General features: G+C 37.6%; 1 protein-coding gene across 3 annotated transcripts in view; it reads left to right on the top strand.

The window, feature by feature from the left end:
- LOC100768249 (DNA repair protein XRCC4) overlaps positions 1 to 19,718 on the top strand; it is a 214,286-nt gene extending 194,568 nt beyond the window's left edge. For 2 of the 3 annotated variants that reach the window (XM_027401767.2, XM_035440487.1), the window contains exon 9: positions 19,189 to 19,320. Coding sequence is in view for 1 of the 3 variants with exons in the window: in XM_027401768.2 (XP_027257569.1) it covers positions 19,189 to 19,300 (112 nt within the window). In the remaining 2 variants the exon portion in view is untranslated. Of the gene's footprint in view, positions 1 to 19,188 lie in introns of all 3 variants that reach the window. The other variant, XM_027401768.2, reaches the window with a different exon arrangement.
- Positions 19,719 to 20,287: the final 569 nt, after the last annotated feature.

Raw genomic sequence — 20,287 nt, 5'->3', positions numbered from 1 at the left:
AATTATATACTGTACATTGATAGTGTTCACTATCTTACCTACTCTGCTCTGTCATTATTTCTCTCCTCCCTCCCTCCCTCCCTCCTCCCTCCCTCCCTCCCTCCCTCCCTCCCTCCCTGCCTCCCTCTCTGCCTCTCTCTCTCACTGTCCCTCAATTTGTTGATAATTTTGTACAATGTTTTTAACCATATTCTACCTTCCAACTCTTCCCAAATCCATCCCCTTTCCGTATCCAACTATATCCCACCAACATTGTGGCCTTTCCTTTTAACCCTTCAAAAACAATTTGTGTTGAACAAAATGTAGTAGTATTTTTTGGTTGGGACTGCCAGCATGCAAATAATGGCATGGAGACTTACTATTAATTATGAAAACTCATCATTACCTTAGGCTTGTTCCTAACTAGTTAATAAAACTTAATTTAGCCCATATTTTTAGTCTACATTCTTCCATGTGGCTCATTACCTCATCTCCATAAGGCCCATCTTGTATCCTTCACATCTGGCTAGAGACTCCATCTTTCATCTTTCCAGAGTTCTCTCTCTTCCCAGAAGTGCCACCTATTTTCTCTTGCCTAGCTGTTGACCACTCTGCTTTTTATTAAACAAATCACAGTGACAAATCTTCACACATTGTAAAGATCACACATTGTAAAGAAATATTTTGCAATGTTTCTTCCTTTTTTTCTAAATGAACAGGAAAGGTTTGAACTTTTAACATATTAAAACTTTCTATAATAAGAACAATTATCAGGTAAGAATTATGTTCACAATGTCCAGTCCATTTGTTTTTGGCAAAATTGAAGAAATTACTCTATTATCTGTCCTGTCTTGGTGATTACAAAGTTTTATGCCTTTACCACTTTTTGTCAAATCCTAAACAGACCTTTTTAGACCTTAAAACATCTTTTAGATAAAAACTGAAGCTTTTATGTTTCTTAACCTCATAAACTTTACTCTCTTATGTGAGTCTATTTTCTCTATTTGGTAACAAGGAAAACTATAAAATTATAACTATTCTTCAATCCCATCAGAGACCCAAGAAGTATGTAATATTATCTGAGTAAACAGGAAATGATGAGCCAGTGACTTAAAGAACTATAAAATGATAAGAGACAGCTGGCTGCCTGGACATCAAGGTTCCTCTGCAATATTGGGGCACCCATCTTTGCCCTACAGGTCTAAAATATCTGACAGACATTTTTGTGAAGAAGAATTTTGAAGAACCACTCTACCTTGTCTTGACAAAGTTCAGCAGTCAACAGTCACCTTCTTTTGTGTTCTGCTTGTCCAGTTTGGACAGCATACTGTCAGCAATCAAGACAAGGACAGTTTTTACCCTGTGCCTAACTTTGCCACAATGAAAGCAAACTCTGTATGGAAGTTCTTTGATGTCCATCATCCTATTTTGAAGTAACTTGGTGCTGTCAGGAGAAACCATGTATTACTGTCATGAAAAGCCTTATGTTATTAAAATGTCTTAAATACCATACGCTGTAGATCTCTGAAGTGTTTGAAGACCAGCTATCTAAAATATGTATGTGACCTTGAAAACATACCTAACATGACTACAAGAATGATTATCATAAAAGACTAACTATTAATCTGTATTTCTTAATTATATATTACATTTTTAAATGAACGGCATAGGTACAATACCTTAAGCAAGAGTAGAAATATATATAAAGATAACAAAAATAACCTTAAATTTGTATCAATATATAAAAATATCTTAAACAAGAGTAGAAATGTATGCATATATGGTATAACATATATATATATATATATATATATATATATATATTCCATACAAATGTAAAAGTAAAATATTTGAAATTAATAGTTGCTTTTTAGCTTAAAAGTGAATTCAACAATCTTCCCTTTTATTCTATCATTCCTAACAAAGTAATTTTAGATGCATGATCTTTCACTGGAGCATAGCTGACCTACCAGAAGCTATACCTGTAGATAAAACTGACCCTTCCTTTCAAAGCATCTAACAACCATTAATTGCTCCACAGTTAAGAATGTGATTGCTCCTCTGTGGTAGTTTGAAAGCAAATGGCCCCTAAAGGGAGTAGTACTATTAAGAGGTGTGGCTTTGCTGGAGTGGGTGTGGCCTTGTTGGTGGAAGTAAGTTGTGTCACTGTGGAGGTTCACTTTGAGTTCTCATATATAACCAAGCCACACCCAGTGTCTCAGTTCACTTCCTGTTGCCTGGAAGATGTAGAACTCTCAGCTTCAGCACCATTTATGCTTAGACTTTCACAGACTGTTCATAGTGTCACAACCTCTGAATTCACATATGCAGCTATCCTGCTGTGTCCACAATCTCTGGGTCTTACAAGCTTTCCAACTGATCTTCCACAATGATCCCCAAGTCTTGGGAGAAAAGGAAGGGTGTGTGTGTGTGTGTGTGTGTGTGTGTGTGTGTGTGTGTGTGTGTTCATTTAAAGCTGAGCATTCTGAATTCTCAAATTCTCTGCCACTTTGCCAGTAGGAGGTTGCTTTGTTAATCATCATCTACTTCAAATAGAAGCTTCTCAAATAAAGATTGAGTGATGCAGTGACCTATGATATAATAATAGATGAATAGAAGTTGGTTTAATACTGTGTCTATTTAGCTGCACAATACATTTTCCCATAGGGCCAATGACCTGTCTTGCTATAGGTTCTTGGCCCAATAATGGCTAAAGGTCTGAGTTTCTTCTTGTGGAATAGGACTTAAATCCAATCAGAAAGTCATGGGTTACAACTCTTGTCACTATTAAAATATGTTAAAATACCAGGCAGTGATGGTACATGCCTTTAATCCCAGCACTTCAAAGACAAAGGCAGGCAGATCTCTGTGAGTTCTAGGCTAGCCTGGTCTGCAGAGCCAGTTTCAGGACAGGCTCCAAAGCTATACACTGAAACCCTGCCTCTTAAAAACAAACAAACAAAAACACATTAAACGTAGAGAGAAAGAGGAGAATAAAGCACATATTTTAAACTAGAATCATCAAACAATAATTTTTAAAAGAAAAAGGCAGATGGTAATATACATCTCTAACCCAGGGGTATTGAGAGCTGAAAGAGAAATCAGGGCTCAAGAGAATGCTGGCTGGTTAGATTAACCAAAAACGTCTGGGTTCATTGAAAAACGTTGTCTTAACAGATAAAGTGAAGGCCTGCATGGTGGCACATGCCTTTAATCCCAGCACTCCAGAGACAGAGGAAGAGCAGATCTCTGTGAGTCTGTGGTCTACAAACTGAGTTTCAAGACAGCCAGGGCTGTTACACAAAGAAACCTTGTCTGGAAATAAATTAATTAATTAATAAAATGAGATATTACATATATACGTATATACACACACATACACATACACACATATATACATATATACTGAAAAGCAATTTTGATTTAGAACTTATTTAGACCTTTGGCCTCAGCAAGCATGCACATATACTCCCACATGTTCACATACATGCTATTCATGATATACAGACATGGCACAAAATGAAGTAGTACAATTCAGTTTAGGACTATCTTCCACATTTCACAGATTGAGACTTTTAAAACTGTCACTTTCTTTCTTAACACTGAAGTTTGAGTACTATAACAAGCATTTCTCTGAAAATACCTGATGCAGTATGATGTCCAGGTATAGTTTCCAAATGAAATGTTCTGTAGAAATAGATTTGGTTAAGGGAGACATTATAGGTTTAAAGAGAAATCAGACACTAGGGAAATGTCTGTAGAGCTACAAAGAAGACACCAACTAACAATCTAAGGAACAGAGGAGAGGCTACCTTAAATGCCCTCTCCTGATAATGAGATTGATGACTAAATCATATGACATCATATAGCCTTCATCCAATAGCTGGTGGAAGTAGAAGCAAACACCCACAGCTAAACCTTGAACTGAACTGAAATCCAGTTGCAGAGAAGGAGGAGTGATGAACAAAGGGCTCCACACCAGGCTAGTGAAACCCACAGAAACAGCTGACCTGAACAAGGGAGAGCTCTTGGTCCCCAGACTGATACCTGGGAAACCAACAGAGGACTGATCCAGAACACCTGAATGTGGGTGTCAGTGAGGAGACCTTGGAAATCTATGGGACCTCTTGTAGTGGATCAGTACTTATCCCTAGCATAGGAATGGAATTTGGGAGCCCATTCCACATGGAGGGATACTCCCTGAGCCTAGACACAAGGAGGTTTACCTAGGCCCTATCCTAAAGAATAAGACAGACTTTGAAGACCCCCCTACAGAAGGCCTCACCCTCCCTTGGGAGCAGAAAGGGTATGGGATAGGTAGGGTATTAGTTGGGAGGACAGGGGAGGAGGCGGGGAAGAGACCTGGGATTGACATTTAAAATAATTTTCTTTCTAATTAAAATTAAAAAAAAACATGTCCATTGGCATTGCTATTGATGCAGTCTTGTCTATGCACCTATTTCTAGCAGAGACTGTCTCACAGCAGACTTTCTAATATTCTGGCTCTTATACTGTTACCAACCTGTCTTCTACATCATTCATTCCCTGTGGCATAGAAGTGGGAGTTGTGATGTAGGCATGTCCATTGTTTGGGTCTGGGATCCCAACAATCCATTGATTTCTGTGTATAATAATAACCAGCCTTGAAACACTATAAACACAAACAGTAAAAACAGGTACAGTGCATCAAGCTTATAAATATTTGTATACACACAATATATGTATATATATCAGAGGAAAAGGAGTTATCAGCTTGAAAGTGGGTCATCATGGGAAGCCTGGAGGGAAGAAAGAGAGTGGAAAATATTTTGGTGTCCTGCTTTTCTTTGATTTAAATAGACTCTTTAAACCAGAAAATTGAACTCTTAAAAGACTTTTCCCTTAAATAATTTTAGGGGTGGGGCATTTCGAGATAGGATATCACTGTGTAGCCTCGGAGCCTGTCCTGGAACTCACTCTGTAGACCAGGCTGGCCTCAAACTCACAGAGATCCGTCTGTCTCTGCCTCCCAAGTGCTGGAATTAAAGACATGCACCACCACACCTGGCTTAAAAAAATATTTTTATTTATCACATGTTGCTTTAACATATGAAGAAAGCAAACTGCTTATGTAAATAGACAAAGAGGTTTATTAAACACAGAGTAGTGGTCCTTAATGCTCTAAGGGCTGATGTTAAGAAGTTTGCATGCATTTGTTTATCTTCAGTAAGTCAACATATATAGATATAGGTATAGATGTTTGTGTGTGTATTTATTGTGAATATATATATATATATATATATATATATAATACATACTCAACATTTAAACTATACACAGAAGTAAAAACATCTATAATAGTCAGTACAAAGCTATATTCTGAGATAATAAAATGAAGATTTTTGCCTTAACTTTCATTAACTAGGTGAGAGTTTTGTGGCCCCTAACTGTTTTCATTTTGTTCAAAAGAAAGTAATATAATGTAAACTTATCTGTATAACATTTACTAATAAGAGATGGCAACAGATGCCTACCTCAAATATATTTTATTGATAACATAATCATCACTTACCTTGTCACGAATATAATAAAGCAAAACAGCACAAGCCAAGTTCCTGCTTGAACATCTATAAGTAACCACTTTTAAATTTTCTATGACTTCTGGGTGGATTGTACCATATGGCTTTGTCATAAGACGACCTGTTGCTAATAAAATAGGACTGATGTGTAATTAAGTTTTCAGTGATTCATCTGTGAAACACGCTGGATTATTTTACATGGATGCATCTGGCACACATGTGTACAGTGGTTGTTTTGTGGTGATTGACAACTGTATTCCTCCCATAAAGTCCCACATGTGCAGATGTGAACTCTTGATTTCTTAGAGAGTCAAAACATTGCTTTTATAAAATTTGTACCTTACCAATTTTTAGTGTAAAATTTATCCTTATACATGCATTAGCACACAACACAAAATTTGCACTGTAACTGAAATATAATGTAAACATTTCCTGTGATGTTTTTCTGTCTCTGAGCAGATGCAGTGAAAGCACCTTGATCTTTTGGTATTCTTTGACAGCATGACATCTGTTTCAGATTGTAAGCTCAAAGAAGGCAGTGAGCACAGCAGTTTTGTATTATGCAGACAACATCCAGTAAAGCATAATTCTCCTTTGAATGTTTATTAAGTATTTGTCAATCAAGATGGAAATGTTAATGACTTTTAAAAATAGCATTTATAATCTGAATATAAGCACCTTTTCCATTAAAGGGGCATTAGCCATATAAATGGTCTTGGTTTAAATTTCATAGTTTATAGTTAGCAAGATAACTCATAGCCATGTTGTTTTCAGCGAAATGAGTTTGCAATGTGTTAAAATAGTTCTGTGGTCTACATTGTACATGTGCTAAGGTACATGAAGTACATAACATTTTTAGCTGACATTTCCTAGGTAGAATTTGAACCCATAATAACAGAAAGGAAAGAAGCAATAGTTAAGATTCTTAAGGGGAATGCTGTACTGTGGTGGCTCACACCTTTAATCCCAGGACTCAGGAGGCAGAGGCAGGCAGACCTCAGTGAGTTCAAGGCCAGCCTGGTATACCAAATGAGTTCTAGGACAGCCAGGGCTGTTACACAGAGAAGCCCTGTCTTGAAAAACCAACAACAACAACAACAAAATAATCCAGAACATGTAAGGGGAATGGAAGGGCTTGGAGTCAACTACTGTCTTGGCCACTTTCCTAGTTGTGAGGCCTTGGTGAATCACCACTGTGTCTATGGTTTTATTTTCATCTGGAATATAGAGACTGTAAGAACATGAGGTTATTGGTTAGGTAAAGAGCTTGGCATAAGAATACTAAATACTTTACATTGAGTTTTCATAATATTTTAAGTACTGCATGAAACAAGACAAACCAAACCAGCCAACCAAAAAGGAAATTGTGGGAGGAAGCTGCTGGCTGTACTCAGGCATCTAAAACTTCTTTTCTTTACACAGAGAAAGGTTGAAAACAATTTCTGTTGTGTGTATTATTTCAGTTATAAATGTTCTCTAACTGATGACAAACTATCATCATACATATTTGAACTTAAATATCACTATGATAAATACAAAGAATAGATTACAATCATTTTGTAGCTCATCCATTCATCTCCGTATTAACTATAGTCACTAGGTTATGGAATAAAACTTGTGTGTCTATTTCAAAATTAAGAATAACCTATTATTTCATGTGTAAGAAAGAAAATTTACCTCCATACAAGTATAAATAGATAAGTAACACCATCTATGACTGTTAAAATGGCCTAATCTATGGTTTCCAGGAAAAAAAAATAAGTAAAAGTTACCTGGGGACCTGGATCAGTAGGCCACGTAGTAGAATGCCCAAAGCTCTGGGTTTGATCCCCAGCATCACAAAACAAAGTATGGTGTGCACAATTTTAAAGAGGTGGAGGTGGGGGGCACAGAAGCTCAGAGTCACACTCCAGTACATAGTGAATTCAAGTCCAGGATATCTTTATCCAAAAATAAAATTGTAAAAGTGAATAAAGCTTTTAGTCTGGAGTAATGATTATAGGGTCTACATAACATTGTTGGAACTACAAATTAAGAGACAAGGAGGGGAAAAAAAAACAGTTGTCTTCAAAGAGTAACTGAATGATTATTTAATCGTCCTCTATTTTAGTAATGTGCAGCATTTGACTAAATACTGTCTCCACTTCCTGGAGATTTATTGCTTCTTTCCAGGTATATGTGACATTATTGTAGTATTTGTTCCCAGAAATTTCATTACAGCTTTGTGAAACTCCATGATAATCGTACCAAAATAGACCTATGTTAAAATAATTAAATTTCCAGGTTCTAAAAAAATTACATATGTTATTTTCATAAGCTGAACTTCTGTAGCATTCTAGGAGTAACAACCTATAGAAATAGAGAATTACATTCAACCTTTCCAGGTAGAGATTTGCTATAGGTGCGCTACCTAAAATGAGTATATTCGGTGTTAGTTGAAATGTTATTTACATTAGTGTTTAAATTGTTTATATTTTTTACTGTTAATTGGAAACAACTTTGGAGCCTTAAAGATGGATCAGTATGTTAAGAACTTGTTGCACAAGCCTGATGACCCAGGTTACACGCCTGGAACCCATACTAAAGAAGAGAACAGACTCCCAAAAGATAACCTCTGACACCCACATATGTTCTGTGGCACATACACCTGCACTTACACACATTAATACATACATACTAATAACAAACATTAATTTAAAAGAATTGATTTTACTGTTAGGATACTTTATGTAGAAAATTAGTATGAGGTTATTAAAAGTGATTATGCAGAACTGCCATTTCTAAAATGTAGTCTCCAATAAATTAAGAGAAAGTATTATAAGGAATTTATAGTATAATTCTAAAAGGCAATGAATAGATAGGTATATAATTTAAAGTATGTATATTTAAGTATCAGAAGGTAATGTCATAAAATAAATCATTAGTTCCTTCTTTGAATTTAGTGAAGTATTTGTAAAAGATGTACTAGATATCAACCAGAAAAAAATTATGTGGCTCAGATTGAATCTAGAATTTCTGTCCTTGAAGTAGTCTTCTTAAAATTGTAGGAAACTCTGTATTTATTATGCCAAATATTGGATTATTACTTGATCACAGAAGGTATGTATGACTAAACACAAAATAAAGCAAGGTCAGACATAACACAGGAAACTCAGCACTGTGGCTTTAGTTGGAACCTGAGAGCCACAGTGTTCTCTTCCATCCTGAGAATACAGTAATAGAATGTTGTGCCCAGAAGAACCATGCAATGGGTTATTAGCCCTCACTAAAATTTTGCATATTTGCATTGATTTTGTCTGAAATACAAGGATCTATTAATATATTAGCATAATAAAAATGGATTTAGAATACACATCAAAATTCCCCATTAGTACTCAGTGGACTAATATATCAATTAACTTTATTTTGTTTTAAAGTTGCTTAAAGTGACAAATATTTTATTGCTGTTATGAAAAACAATTGCTTTGAATCACTAACAGGAAAGTATTTCTTCTGGGATCATGAGTAACTATCTTGTAGATTACTCAAATAGTGTTTTGTTTTCATGTATGTATGTATGTATGTATGTATGTATGTATGTATGTATGTATCTTCAAGTATAGATGGATCTTCTCTAAGGAAAGATATGTCCTTAGCAGAATATTTTAGACTTAAGTGGAATTTTTACATTTCTTTTTTTTTGAACTTCTAGAATATTTTTTTTAAATTCTTTAATTACTACTCATATTTACATATCTATCTCCCCCATTCCCTTGCCCTCCCATCCTCCCATGTTCCCAAACAACCCCCCCAACCCATCCCCCAACTCCTCCCCAGGGATAGTGAGGCCTCCCACCTTCAAAGTCAGTCATATCAAATCCGCCACAGAAATTAAAGCAGCCCCTTTCATACCATAGGGCAGCCATCCTTGGTCCTAGGTTCCTGAGAAATCACTGCCCTCTAAATCTTAGAAGGTGGTCTTACCACGCTGTTTCCATTGCTCCAGCACTAGACTTGCCTAAACTTGGAGTTCATTTTCTATATTTTCTTTTCCTTTCTTTAGACTAAGAAATTCTAGAGTCCAAGTCAATAGACTGTATCTTCAAGAGAGCGAGTCAATGTTGACTATCCAGAGAACACTGGTTTCTTAGAATTTTTTAAGCTCATTTTTTTTAATTTAGAAGGACTCTTATTTACATATCATCCATTCCCTCTGTCTCACATCCTCCCATGCTCCCCAGCGACCCCCCCCACTCCCCAAGGACAAAAGCCCTCCACAGGGGACCATCAATGTCTATCACATCATTTGGGGAGGGCCTAGGTCCTCTTTCTTGTATCTGGGCTGCAATAGTACCCCTTCATAGGGAATGGGCTCCCCAAGTCCATTTGTGATCTAGGGACACTGTTAGAGGTCCCATAGACTGCCCTGGCATACTACCTGGTGCCCACATTCAGAGGGCTTGGTTCGGTCCAATGCTAGTTCCCCAGCTTTACTACTAGGGTCTCCAAGCTCTCACTAAGTCAGGTCAACTGTTTCTGCTGGTTTCTCCAGCATAATCTTGGCTCCTTTACTCAACCCTCCTCCCTCTCCTCAACTGGATTCCAGGGGTATGGCTCAGTGTTTAGCTGGGGATACCTGTTTCTGCTTCAATCAGCTACTGGATGAAAGCTCTAGGGAATGGAAACCAAGGTAGTCATCAGTCTCATTTTAGGGGAAGGGCATCAAAGGCAGCCTGTCCACCACTGCCTAGATTCTTAGTTGGGGTCATCCCTGTGGATCCCCTAACATTTCCCCTGTGCCAGACTTCTCTCCAAACCTGTACTGTCTCCCTCTATCAAGGCATCTCCTTTCTTGCCATCCTCTATTCCTTCCCTGTCTCAGTCTTCCTGTTGTCCTTCCCCCTCCCCTACTCCCCTCTCCCCTTCCCACTTCTCTCCTACAATGCTCCCAATTGGCTCAAGGGTTCTTGTCCCCCTCCCCTTCTTCTGGGGACCATGCGTTCTTATTTTGGGTTCCTCCTTGTTTCCTACTTTCTCTGGTGGTGTGGATTGTAGGCTGGTAATCCTTTGCTCTATGTCTAATATCCATATATGAGTGAGTAAACTCCCTGCTTGTCTTTCTGTGATTGGGTTACCTCACTCAGGATGGTTTCTTCCAGTTACATCCATTTGCCTTCGAATTTCAAGATTTCATTGATTTTTGTTCCCCACCACCACCAACACCACTGAGTAATATTCCATTGTGTAAATGTAACATTTTCTCTATCCATTATTCAGCTGAGGGTCATCTAGGTTGCTTCCATGTTCTGACGATTACAAACAACGCTGCTATGAACATAGTTGAACATATGCCCTTGTTGTATGAATGTGTATTCTTTGGGTATATGCCCAAGAGAGGAATTGCTGGATCTTGAGGTAAACTGGTTCCCATTTTCCTGAGAAACTGCCATACTGATTTCCAAAGTGTTTGTACAAATTTGCACTCCCACCAACAATGGAGAAGTGTTCCTTTCTCCACATCCTCTCCAGGATAGACTGTATTGGTGTTTTAGATTTTAGCCATTCTGGCCAGTGTAAGATGGTATCTCAGAGTTGTATTGAGTTGCATTTCCCTGTTGGCTAAGGATGTTGAGCACTTTCTTAAGTGTCTTTAAGCCATTTTAGATTCCTCTGTTGAGATTTCTCTATTTAGTTCTGTACCCTACTTCTTAATTGCATTATTTGGTGTTTTGGTGGCTAACTTCTTGAGCTCATTGTATATTTTGGAAATCATCCTTCTGTCAGATGTGGGGTTGATGAATATCTTTTCCTATTCTGTGGGCTTTTGTTTTGTCTTGTTGACTGTGTCCTTTGCCTTACAGAATCTTCTCAGTTTCAGGAGGTCCCATTTATTAATTGTGGATGTCAATGTCTGTGCTACTGATGATATGTTCAGGAAGTGGTCTTCTGTACCAATTTGTTCAAGGTTACTTCCACTTTCTCTTCTAAGAGGTTCCGTGTGGCTGGATTTATGTTGAGTTCTTTGATCAATTTGAACTTAAATTTTGTGCATGGCAATAGATATGGGTCTATCTGCAATCTTCTACATATCTGCATCTAATACTCAGCTTTATATGGAAAAGCCAAACAACCCAGGATAGCCAAAACAACCCTGTACAATAAAGGAATTTCTGAATGCATCACCATCCCTCACTTCAAGCTCTATTATAGAGCCATAGTCCTGAAAACAGCTTGGTATTGACACAAAAGTAGATAGGTAGACCAATGGAACTGAATTGAAAACCCTGATATTAACCCACGCACCTACAAACTTCTGATTTTTGACAAAGAAACTGAAGTTATACAGTGGTTTCTTGGGATGTTGATGATTGAGAGATTGTGAGAAAAGAGCACCCAGTGCCAGACTCATTTGAAAACTCTGATAAACAAGCTTCCTTTTTTTCTTAAAACACTTTTCTAAAATACAATTTTCAGTTTTGTGTGTAAACTGAACTGAACACACACGCACACATGCACGCACATACGTACATACAGACAGACAGACAGAAAGACAGACAGACAGACATAATACATACTGTCAGTTAAGGAGACTCTCCAGTATAAGTTGCTCCCATTTCCCAGTAAAACATCTACCATCTCTGACCACAGAACCTTCAGACCTGTTCTAGACACAGAGGATGTATGTTCATGCACTTATATACACATATATGTGTGTAAATACATACATACATACACACACACACACACACACACACACACACACACACACACACACACATATATATATATATATATACATATATATATATATATATATATATATATATATATATAATATCTGGTTTTCTACACACACTGTTCTGTTCTTTGCTCTCATTTTATTTAAAGATACTGTTACAGGAGGATTATTATGCCTTCTGTTATGGACTGTTGCCGGAAATAATTAGAGGAGTTAATGAAGGAAAATAGTCTCCTAAAATTCACACTAAAGATCTTATTCCCTTTTAGAGAACATCTCACAGGACAGCTTTTTGAAACATTCCGTTTCCACATTCACACTGCCCTCCTGAGAACAGGAGCATCCCCTGGAGGAAACCCACTGATTCATAGGCTCCATTAACAAGTGTGGCATGGGTACTATTGACTTTGGAGTGAGGAAAGTAGAAGCTAACACCCTGGCTTTGCTGCCTGGCTGCTTATTACCAAATTCCTTGCTGTATGCTAGGTGGATTGTGTGACTTTACGAAGCCTTTTCCTGCATACTGTCTACCTCATTCACTCAGTCATTTGTCATTGTTAATACAGGCAATCACTGGAACATTTGTGTGCCAAATATGGTGCCAGGGGAAATAAATCAGAGCCCTCCCAAGAAGGTGGAATGTGTAGTACACTGAGCAGCAGTAGCAAACTCCACCTGTGCTAGTTCAACCCAGTGAATACAAAGTGGACTGAAGATATTCAAAACTGGTTTTTGAAATTTTTTATTTATTTAAAAGGTTTTCTTCATACCAACCACAGTTCCCCCTCCCTCCCATCCCCCCACCTTTCTCTCACCCAACCCCCATCCACTTCTCAGTAAGGGTAAGGCCTCCCATGGAGAGTCAACCAAGTCTGGCATATCAAGTTGAGGCAGGACCACGCCCCTCCCTCCATATCTAGGCTGAGCAAAGTATCCCACCATAGGGAATGGGCTCCAAAAAGTCAGTTCATGCACTAAGGATAGATCCTGGTCCCACTCCAAGGGGCCTCACAGACTGCTCAAGCCACAGAGCATTCAGAGCGCCTAGTTTGGTCCTGTGCAGGTTCCCCAGATATCAGTCTAGAGTTGGTGAACTTATACTAGTTGTCTCTGTGCATTTCCCCATCACAGTCTTGACCTCTTTGCTCATATAATCCCTCTTTCCTGTCTTCAATGGGACTTCAGAGCTTGGTCCAATGGGACTTCAGGACTTGGCCCAGTGTTAGACAAGGATCTCTGAATCTGCTTCCATCAGCTACTGGATGAAGGTCAAAAATGATTTTTACAGCTTCTGTAAATTAGTCTACTGATTATGTGGTTGGTTGACACAACATTTAATTTATCCAAATACATTTAGCAAGTGCTAAATTTATTGTTATGAAATTTCTGTATAAGTGTTTTGCTCCTTAGGGATTCTGGATCTATTTATCTAATGGTTAGTTTTAAAACTGAATTATATGCAGAGTACAACTTTATGGAGTTTGTTCTCTCCATCTACCTTTACAGTGGGTTCTAGGGATCAAACTTGGGTCATCATTCTCCTGTGACAATAATTTTACATGTTGAGCCATCACATTAGTCCCTACTAATCTTATTTTCAAATCTACTGTAGATACTTTTCCAGGGACTTTTTAGAATTAGCCTTTTATAATGTCTATAAATCTACTTCTTTTTGTTATTCTTCTTTTTGTGTTTTATTCAATGTCACATATCCCAAAGGGCATTTCTTTGTTCTTCTTGCTCATGTTTAAACAGCAGGGGCATGTGTATTAGACAGTATCGATGAATTTAACTCAAACTAACGAATGCAGTTACTTGCCACTTGGGTTGCCAGGAAAGACTGCTTCTTTTCTTCTACATTCTCAGACCAATGAAATGACTTGTGAATTCCAGACAGTGTGAGCCTCTGCTTTTACTAGGTGGCTTGGGTCTGTTAATTTGTTTAGAAGCCTTGGTTTTTATAAGGTCAGCTAGAAATCAGTCAGCTACTCTTCCTGTCCTAACACCCAATATATCTCTAAGTACTGACTTCTGATTGCTAATTTGAAAATAAACTAGTGCATTGGTGATATCAAATCTTTTAGTTCATTATTTAAATATTTTAGCAAGTAATCATATAGTTTAATTTAGGAGTTCATAAATTTTCTTGTAAAATGCATGATAGGAACTCTGTTAAGTCAGTTTGATAGTGGTCTGCTTGCTTAATCTCAGTGAGGACTTTATATTTTGATTCAGTTTTGTTATTGTTGTTTTGTGTGGGTGGTGTTGTTGTTTGTTTTATTTGTTTGTTTTTGCTTTGGTTTTTTGTAGTATTTTCTTAGTCTTTCTCATGAAGAGTTGAACTGATGCAGTCTAAAGATATTTAGCTTCTATTTTGTTTTGCTTTTAGACACAGATATATAAGCTACAAGCTAGCCCAAGCTCACCACAAACATAATCCTGCTGCCTCAACTTCCCCCTGTGAACTAGGATTACTGACATGCAATTCTTGGCAATATTGGCATTTTAAAGTTGCATTTTGTGTCTTTATGTGTGTGTTGTGCATGAGCTTGCCGGCAGATGCTCATATGCCACCACTCAACCCCCAGGGGAAGAAAGAGAGTAAAACAAAGTTTAACTGAATAACCTTTTTTCCCCCTTTTCTTTTCTTTATTTTTTTACGTAAGTAGAACAGTTGCTTCCAGCTGTCCTGCTGAGTGGCTGGGTGATGGTTCAGCACTTGAATGTGTGAGGGCTTCGATCTGGGAGTTTAATTCTTCTCCTTCCTGAAAGAAAACACTGCCTGTCCTTCTATGATAAATCTTAAGCTTAACAGTGTCCTTCCAGATTATTCTTCTCAGCATCAGATAATTAATAATAAGTGAAATAATTTACCTAAAGTGTAAGCTTTAGCAGTCAACATTACAGTGAGAGCCAGAATTGGCGCAAGTGGCAATAGCTCAAGCTGTTAGTCCTGTCTTGAGTCACAACTCTGGCTCCCTTTGCACATTTCTCTGTCTCTGCAATTGTAATATCCTTTGTCCATATCATTGCATTTTCTCTTTGATAGGCCCTCCTCTGGGTATCTCTTCTCCTTGCCCTTTTGCTATAGTGACCAGTAATGAGGCACTGACAGCCATGTCTGACCTCCTCTGAAGATGCCTTCCCTGAGCTCTGTTGCTATGTAACTACTCAGCACCACATCTTCCTTCCAAGTAGATGGCCTGCTGGTGCTTCAGATCTGCTCACATCCAAACTAAGCTCTCTAAGATAGCACTGTATCTCCTGTTCTTTATGAACATCTCCACCACAGCCAAAGCTACACAGTCTCAAAATCTGATATGATTGTCACAAAGGAGCTGAAAGTATCCAGAAATGACATCTCTTGGAAAAGAAGATATAATGAACATCCACTGGTACACAGACATGCACCATATATACACATGTGTGTGCATACATGCACCATTGTTGAAAGATCACTATTGCTTAGTTTTGTGATTTTGACTTTTAGGTAGAGCCATGCAGTGTTATACATTCTTTTATGCCTCGATCCAATGCTCAACATTTCATTTCAAGATTTGTGCATATGTATAGCTGTCTAGTGTTCTATTATGTGAAAATTCAGTAACAGATATGCCATTTTCCAGTTGAGAGACATTTATTTAGTTTGCAGTTTTTCACTGTTAATAAACACCTCTATGATTAAAAGCATGTGATCTCAGGTACTGAGATCACCTTGTGTGAGCTGTTTCTTTTAGGACTGGATCAATTTTATGTAGTCAGTGTGGCCTTGAACTAACAGAGATCCATCTACCTCTTAACCCTGAGTCCTGGTTTTAAAAGTATGTACCACCTCCACCTATCTCTGTGGCTTCTGGGATTAAAGGTGTGTATCACCACTGCCTGACCACTATAACTTGTGGCTGACTTTGTTTTCTGAATCCACAGGCAAGCTTTAATAAATCATGAATAATATATCACTGCATATGCATGTATGTATGTATGTATGTATGTATGTATGTATGTCCTAAATATCTGCCTAGTGGTGAATTGCTGAGCTACAGGTAGAAACATTTCCTTATCTTTGGGAGATATTGACAAGTTGTTTTCTACAGTAATTTCAAATGTTGAGTATCTTACCAACACTATTTTATATAGTTATTTGACATCCTCTGGAAACCTTGATATTATTACGCACTGTTTTGTTAATCTACCATTGAAAAAACATTCACAATGGTGTTAATGTACACATAGAATTTGTTTGATTCCAGGTAAAGATCTCCTGATCCTGACTTCTGAATTCTCCCTATGGGACCATCATCACACAGTAAACTATCTGAAATCTACCTGAATCCTAAATAGTAAAAGTTAAAACAGAAAAAAAAATCATTTTAGTTCTTTCTGCTTTCTGAAATTTGAAAAACATCTCTAAAATATTTGTCACTTGGGAGAGAGATTGACTTTTCTTTGGTGTGAACATATGAGACCTGAGAATTGGGCATTCCTCACTGTACCTATCTTGGCTCAGGACCCTAACAAGGGTCAAATCAGTTTCTGAAGCACCAGGCTTTATTCAGACAGACAGCAGTTGTAAGTGCAGCACCTGAAATCTCTTCCATTCTGTCTCATCCCTTCAGAGTAATCCTTTTGTCTTCGGCTGATGTTTTAAAACAGAGTTGATAGACCTCTGTTTTCTAGGGGTAAGTGTCTAGACCGTGAACAAAATTGCAGAGGCCTTTCCAAGTCTGACTTCATAGTTGACATAACTCAGTCCTCTATTTTGCACTAGAGAACTAAAGGTGACTAAGACATCTCAGACCAGATGAGGAAAATGTTTTTATATGTGTGTGTGTGTGAGTGTGTGTGTGTGTGTGTGTGTGTGTGTGTGTGTGTGTGTGTGTGTGTGTGTGTGTTTGTACATGTATATGTGAGTGTAGATGTGTAGAAATGTATGTGTAATGAAAAGCTGTTATTTATACAGTATCTTTTTCTGTTATGAAGTACATTTTAGATACTTGATTACATGCTATGATAGTTACATCTGTGTTTCCTATATTGCTGGGGGTTGTAATTGTCATCTTGACACTGTGTTAATGCCTAGCACCTTAGCATAATTGGGTTGTCTGCCCTTGGCTTACTTGGAGTAAGCAAGATATATCCCAGGTTGGGGGTAGCCAATCATGGTTAATTGTGCATAGTATAGAGACCAAGGAGGACTGAGCAGTGAATTCAGTTTTAATAATCTATTCAAATAAGTGTAGATTTAGGGATTTTAAAATTATCATACATAGCTGATATTTCTGGACTTCAGTTGGTTATTCCTTTACTATCAGATCTTAATATGTTATTCAATATTTAGCCACTGAAAATAACAATTTCTACTTGTCTTGTGGGAATTTACAAGCATTTTCATTTGCACCACCTAGTTTAATCTCCACATCACTATTAAGGCACACGTCACCTCAGTTTTATAGGAAAAAGAACTGAAGTCCCACTGGATGAATTGGCTTGCTTAAAGCCACACCACTGTTTCTTCTATCTTGCACTCTTTTAGCTATAGTAAGCTAGCCATGGCTTCGAAGTTGGAAACATACAGATACCTCTATTCATGGATTGATTTGATCTAATCACATTTACCCTCTCTAGTTAATATTGAATAATGCTTCCTTGAGCTCAGTGGTGAACCACTGGCAGTATTTACTCAAGGACATCAGTTCACTTTTGACTGAACTCCATGATCCTCCATCACAGTCTGTTCATCCACAATGGTCATGGAGGGAACAAGGCTGTTGTCTTGGTTTCACAAACTGTATTTACATATAGAGGTCAAATTCAGTGAAGTAGTAGCTGCATGAACTCATGCATCTCAACAGAATTTGGTTTACTGTGTGATTATATGTATTATAAGTGATGTGGACCAGTACATTTCGTCCCCATCTGCAATGGATATTTAGTCATTATTAATTATAAACAAGTAATCAACTGATAGTTGAGTACTAGAAAAAACTCAGAGAGTGCAGTTACTGAGGGACAGCATGGATATTAATGGGTAGAACAAATACAGAGACCCACAGCCAGACAATAGGTAAACAGTGAGGTAACTCAGACCTCTCAACCCTAGACAGGGTGTCTCCATCACATCATTCAGCCCTGCAGAAGAGGAGATAAAAAGAATGTAAGAGCCAGAGGGGGTGGAAGACACCAAGGAAACAAGGCCCTCTAAATGAATATAACGGATACCATATGAACTTACAGAGACTGAGGCAGCATGCATAGGGCCTAATGGCTCTGTACCAGATGGAGTCCTAGAACTGAAAGAAGTGGGCTCATGTCCCATTCTTGACCCATAAGCTATGACTAATTGAAAACCACTAGTAAATGAAAATTAATTTTCTCCATGGAGTCTTACTGGGGGAAAAAATATACTACTATTAAGGGTAGGCTTCATGGCCAGCAACAGATGGTCAATAGAAAACAAACCTCGTGACATCTTTGGAGGTTCAAGTAATTTTTGTTTTTGTGTTTAATTTTACCTCTTTTTTAAATTTCACTTACTTTCTCCCCATTTACCCTACAGGTCCTTTGTATTATGACTTCCAGTTTAGTGTTTTTATGAGAGTCTTGTGTATGGAGATGAGTGGGTCTCATCTTGTGCCTTCTCTTGGGCTCCTTATATTGGTTTGTTTCGTTCTAACCCAATGTGTTAAGTTTTTGTTTTATTTTATTTTATTATTATCTCTCAAAGCCTTTTTATTTTCTGATGAAAGACTGAAAGACAGTGGATCTGGATGGTAAGGGAGGCAAAAGGAACTAGGAGGAGTAGAGGAAAATGAAACTGTAATCACAATATATTATGTAAAATAAAAATATCTATTTTTAATAAAAGGAAAAAATAAAAATTAGAAATTAGAAAAAAACAAAAAGATAACTATCATGGTTTTCTTTTTCCCCTAGGCTTGCCTCCTCACTGCCTCACACCTTGAAAGAGGAGCACGAACACACATCCGCTGGAAACATGTCTTTAGAAACCCTGAGAAACAGCAGCCCAGAAGATATCTTTGATTAGATACAAAATCTAGAACCAGACTTGGTGTTCATTAAGCTACATTCTTTATCCAGTTCTTTCTAATGAAGACAGGCTTTCAGCTTAGTAGCAATGGTTACTATGTACACACAGAGTGAATTACCGAAGTAGGATGATCTGATTGGATGACAAAGGGGCACTTTTCTCAACCATTCATGTTGCCTACTAAATCTGAGTTTGGTTCCCAAATGTACATTTATCGTATTCCTTTTCATGTTATTTTAACTTTCTAATGACTCTTGGAAAATGTTGGGAATAGGGCAAAAGAAAACCATCCTTTTAAAATGTCCCTGATTCTTTTTGAATTGCACTTTAAGCAACATGTTTGGAAAGTTTAATTTATGAAGTGACACATATAAAATATATCTTTATGTTGTGTATAAACAATCTGAAAATCTGACAGTTAATAAAAGTTTGTGTTCTTAAAGAAACATTAACAGAACTTTTTCTTTATTGTAGTAACTTGTCTTTCTAAAGTTCTCACTGGTGGGCATCCCATGTTTCAGAGATGGCCCACAGCCATGCACACACAGGCATCTCTAATTGGCCTCGTGGGTTATTTAAAAAGACATGAATTTGGGAAGGGAACATATTGAAGAGTATGTGGAAGGATTTAGAGGGTGGAATGGGGAACAATTTTTTTACATTTCATTGCACATGTGTATGAACCTCAAGAATAAAGAAAAAATGTGAGTGCTTACATATGTAAATGTAACCATTTTGGGGGCCAAAAACAAAATAGGCAATGAAACATAACTTTTTCCAGGCCTTTCTTGAAAGCAAAGACCATGTCATATCTATCACCAGTAAAACTTGATACATTTCTTACTGTTCACTTCCTAACTGTTCATCATTTTTTTCCAACTGAGCATCCATTCCCTCCTTTCAAAATTATAATGCACAGCATGTTGTCAAACCCAGTATCTTGTTCACTCTGAGTCATCTGAATTTTTGGTAAAGCTCATCACC

Source organism: Cricetulus griseus, chromosome 2 (genome assembly GCF_003668045.3).
Source record: "Cricetulus griseus strain 17A/GY chromosome 2, alternate assembly CriGri-PICRH-1.0, whole genome shotgun sequence".
Lineage (NCBI taxonomy): Eukaryota > Metazoa > Chordata > Mammalia > Rodentia > Cricetidae > Cricetulus > Cricetulus griseus.
Note: the sequence above shows the minus strand (reverse complement) of the source record. Positions and strands in the feature narration are given on the sequence as shown.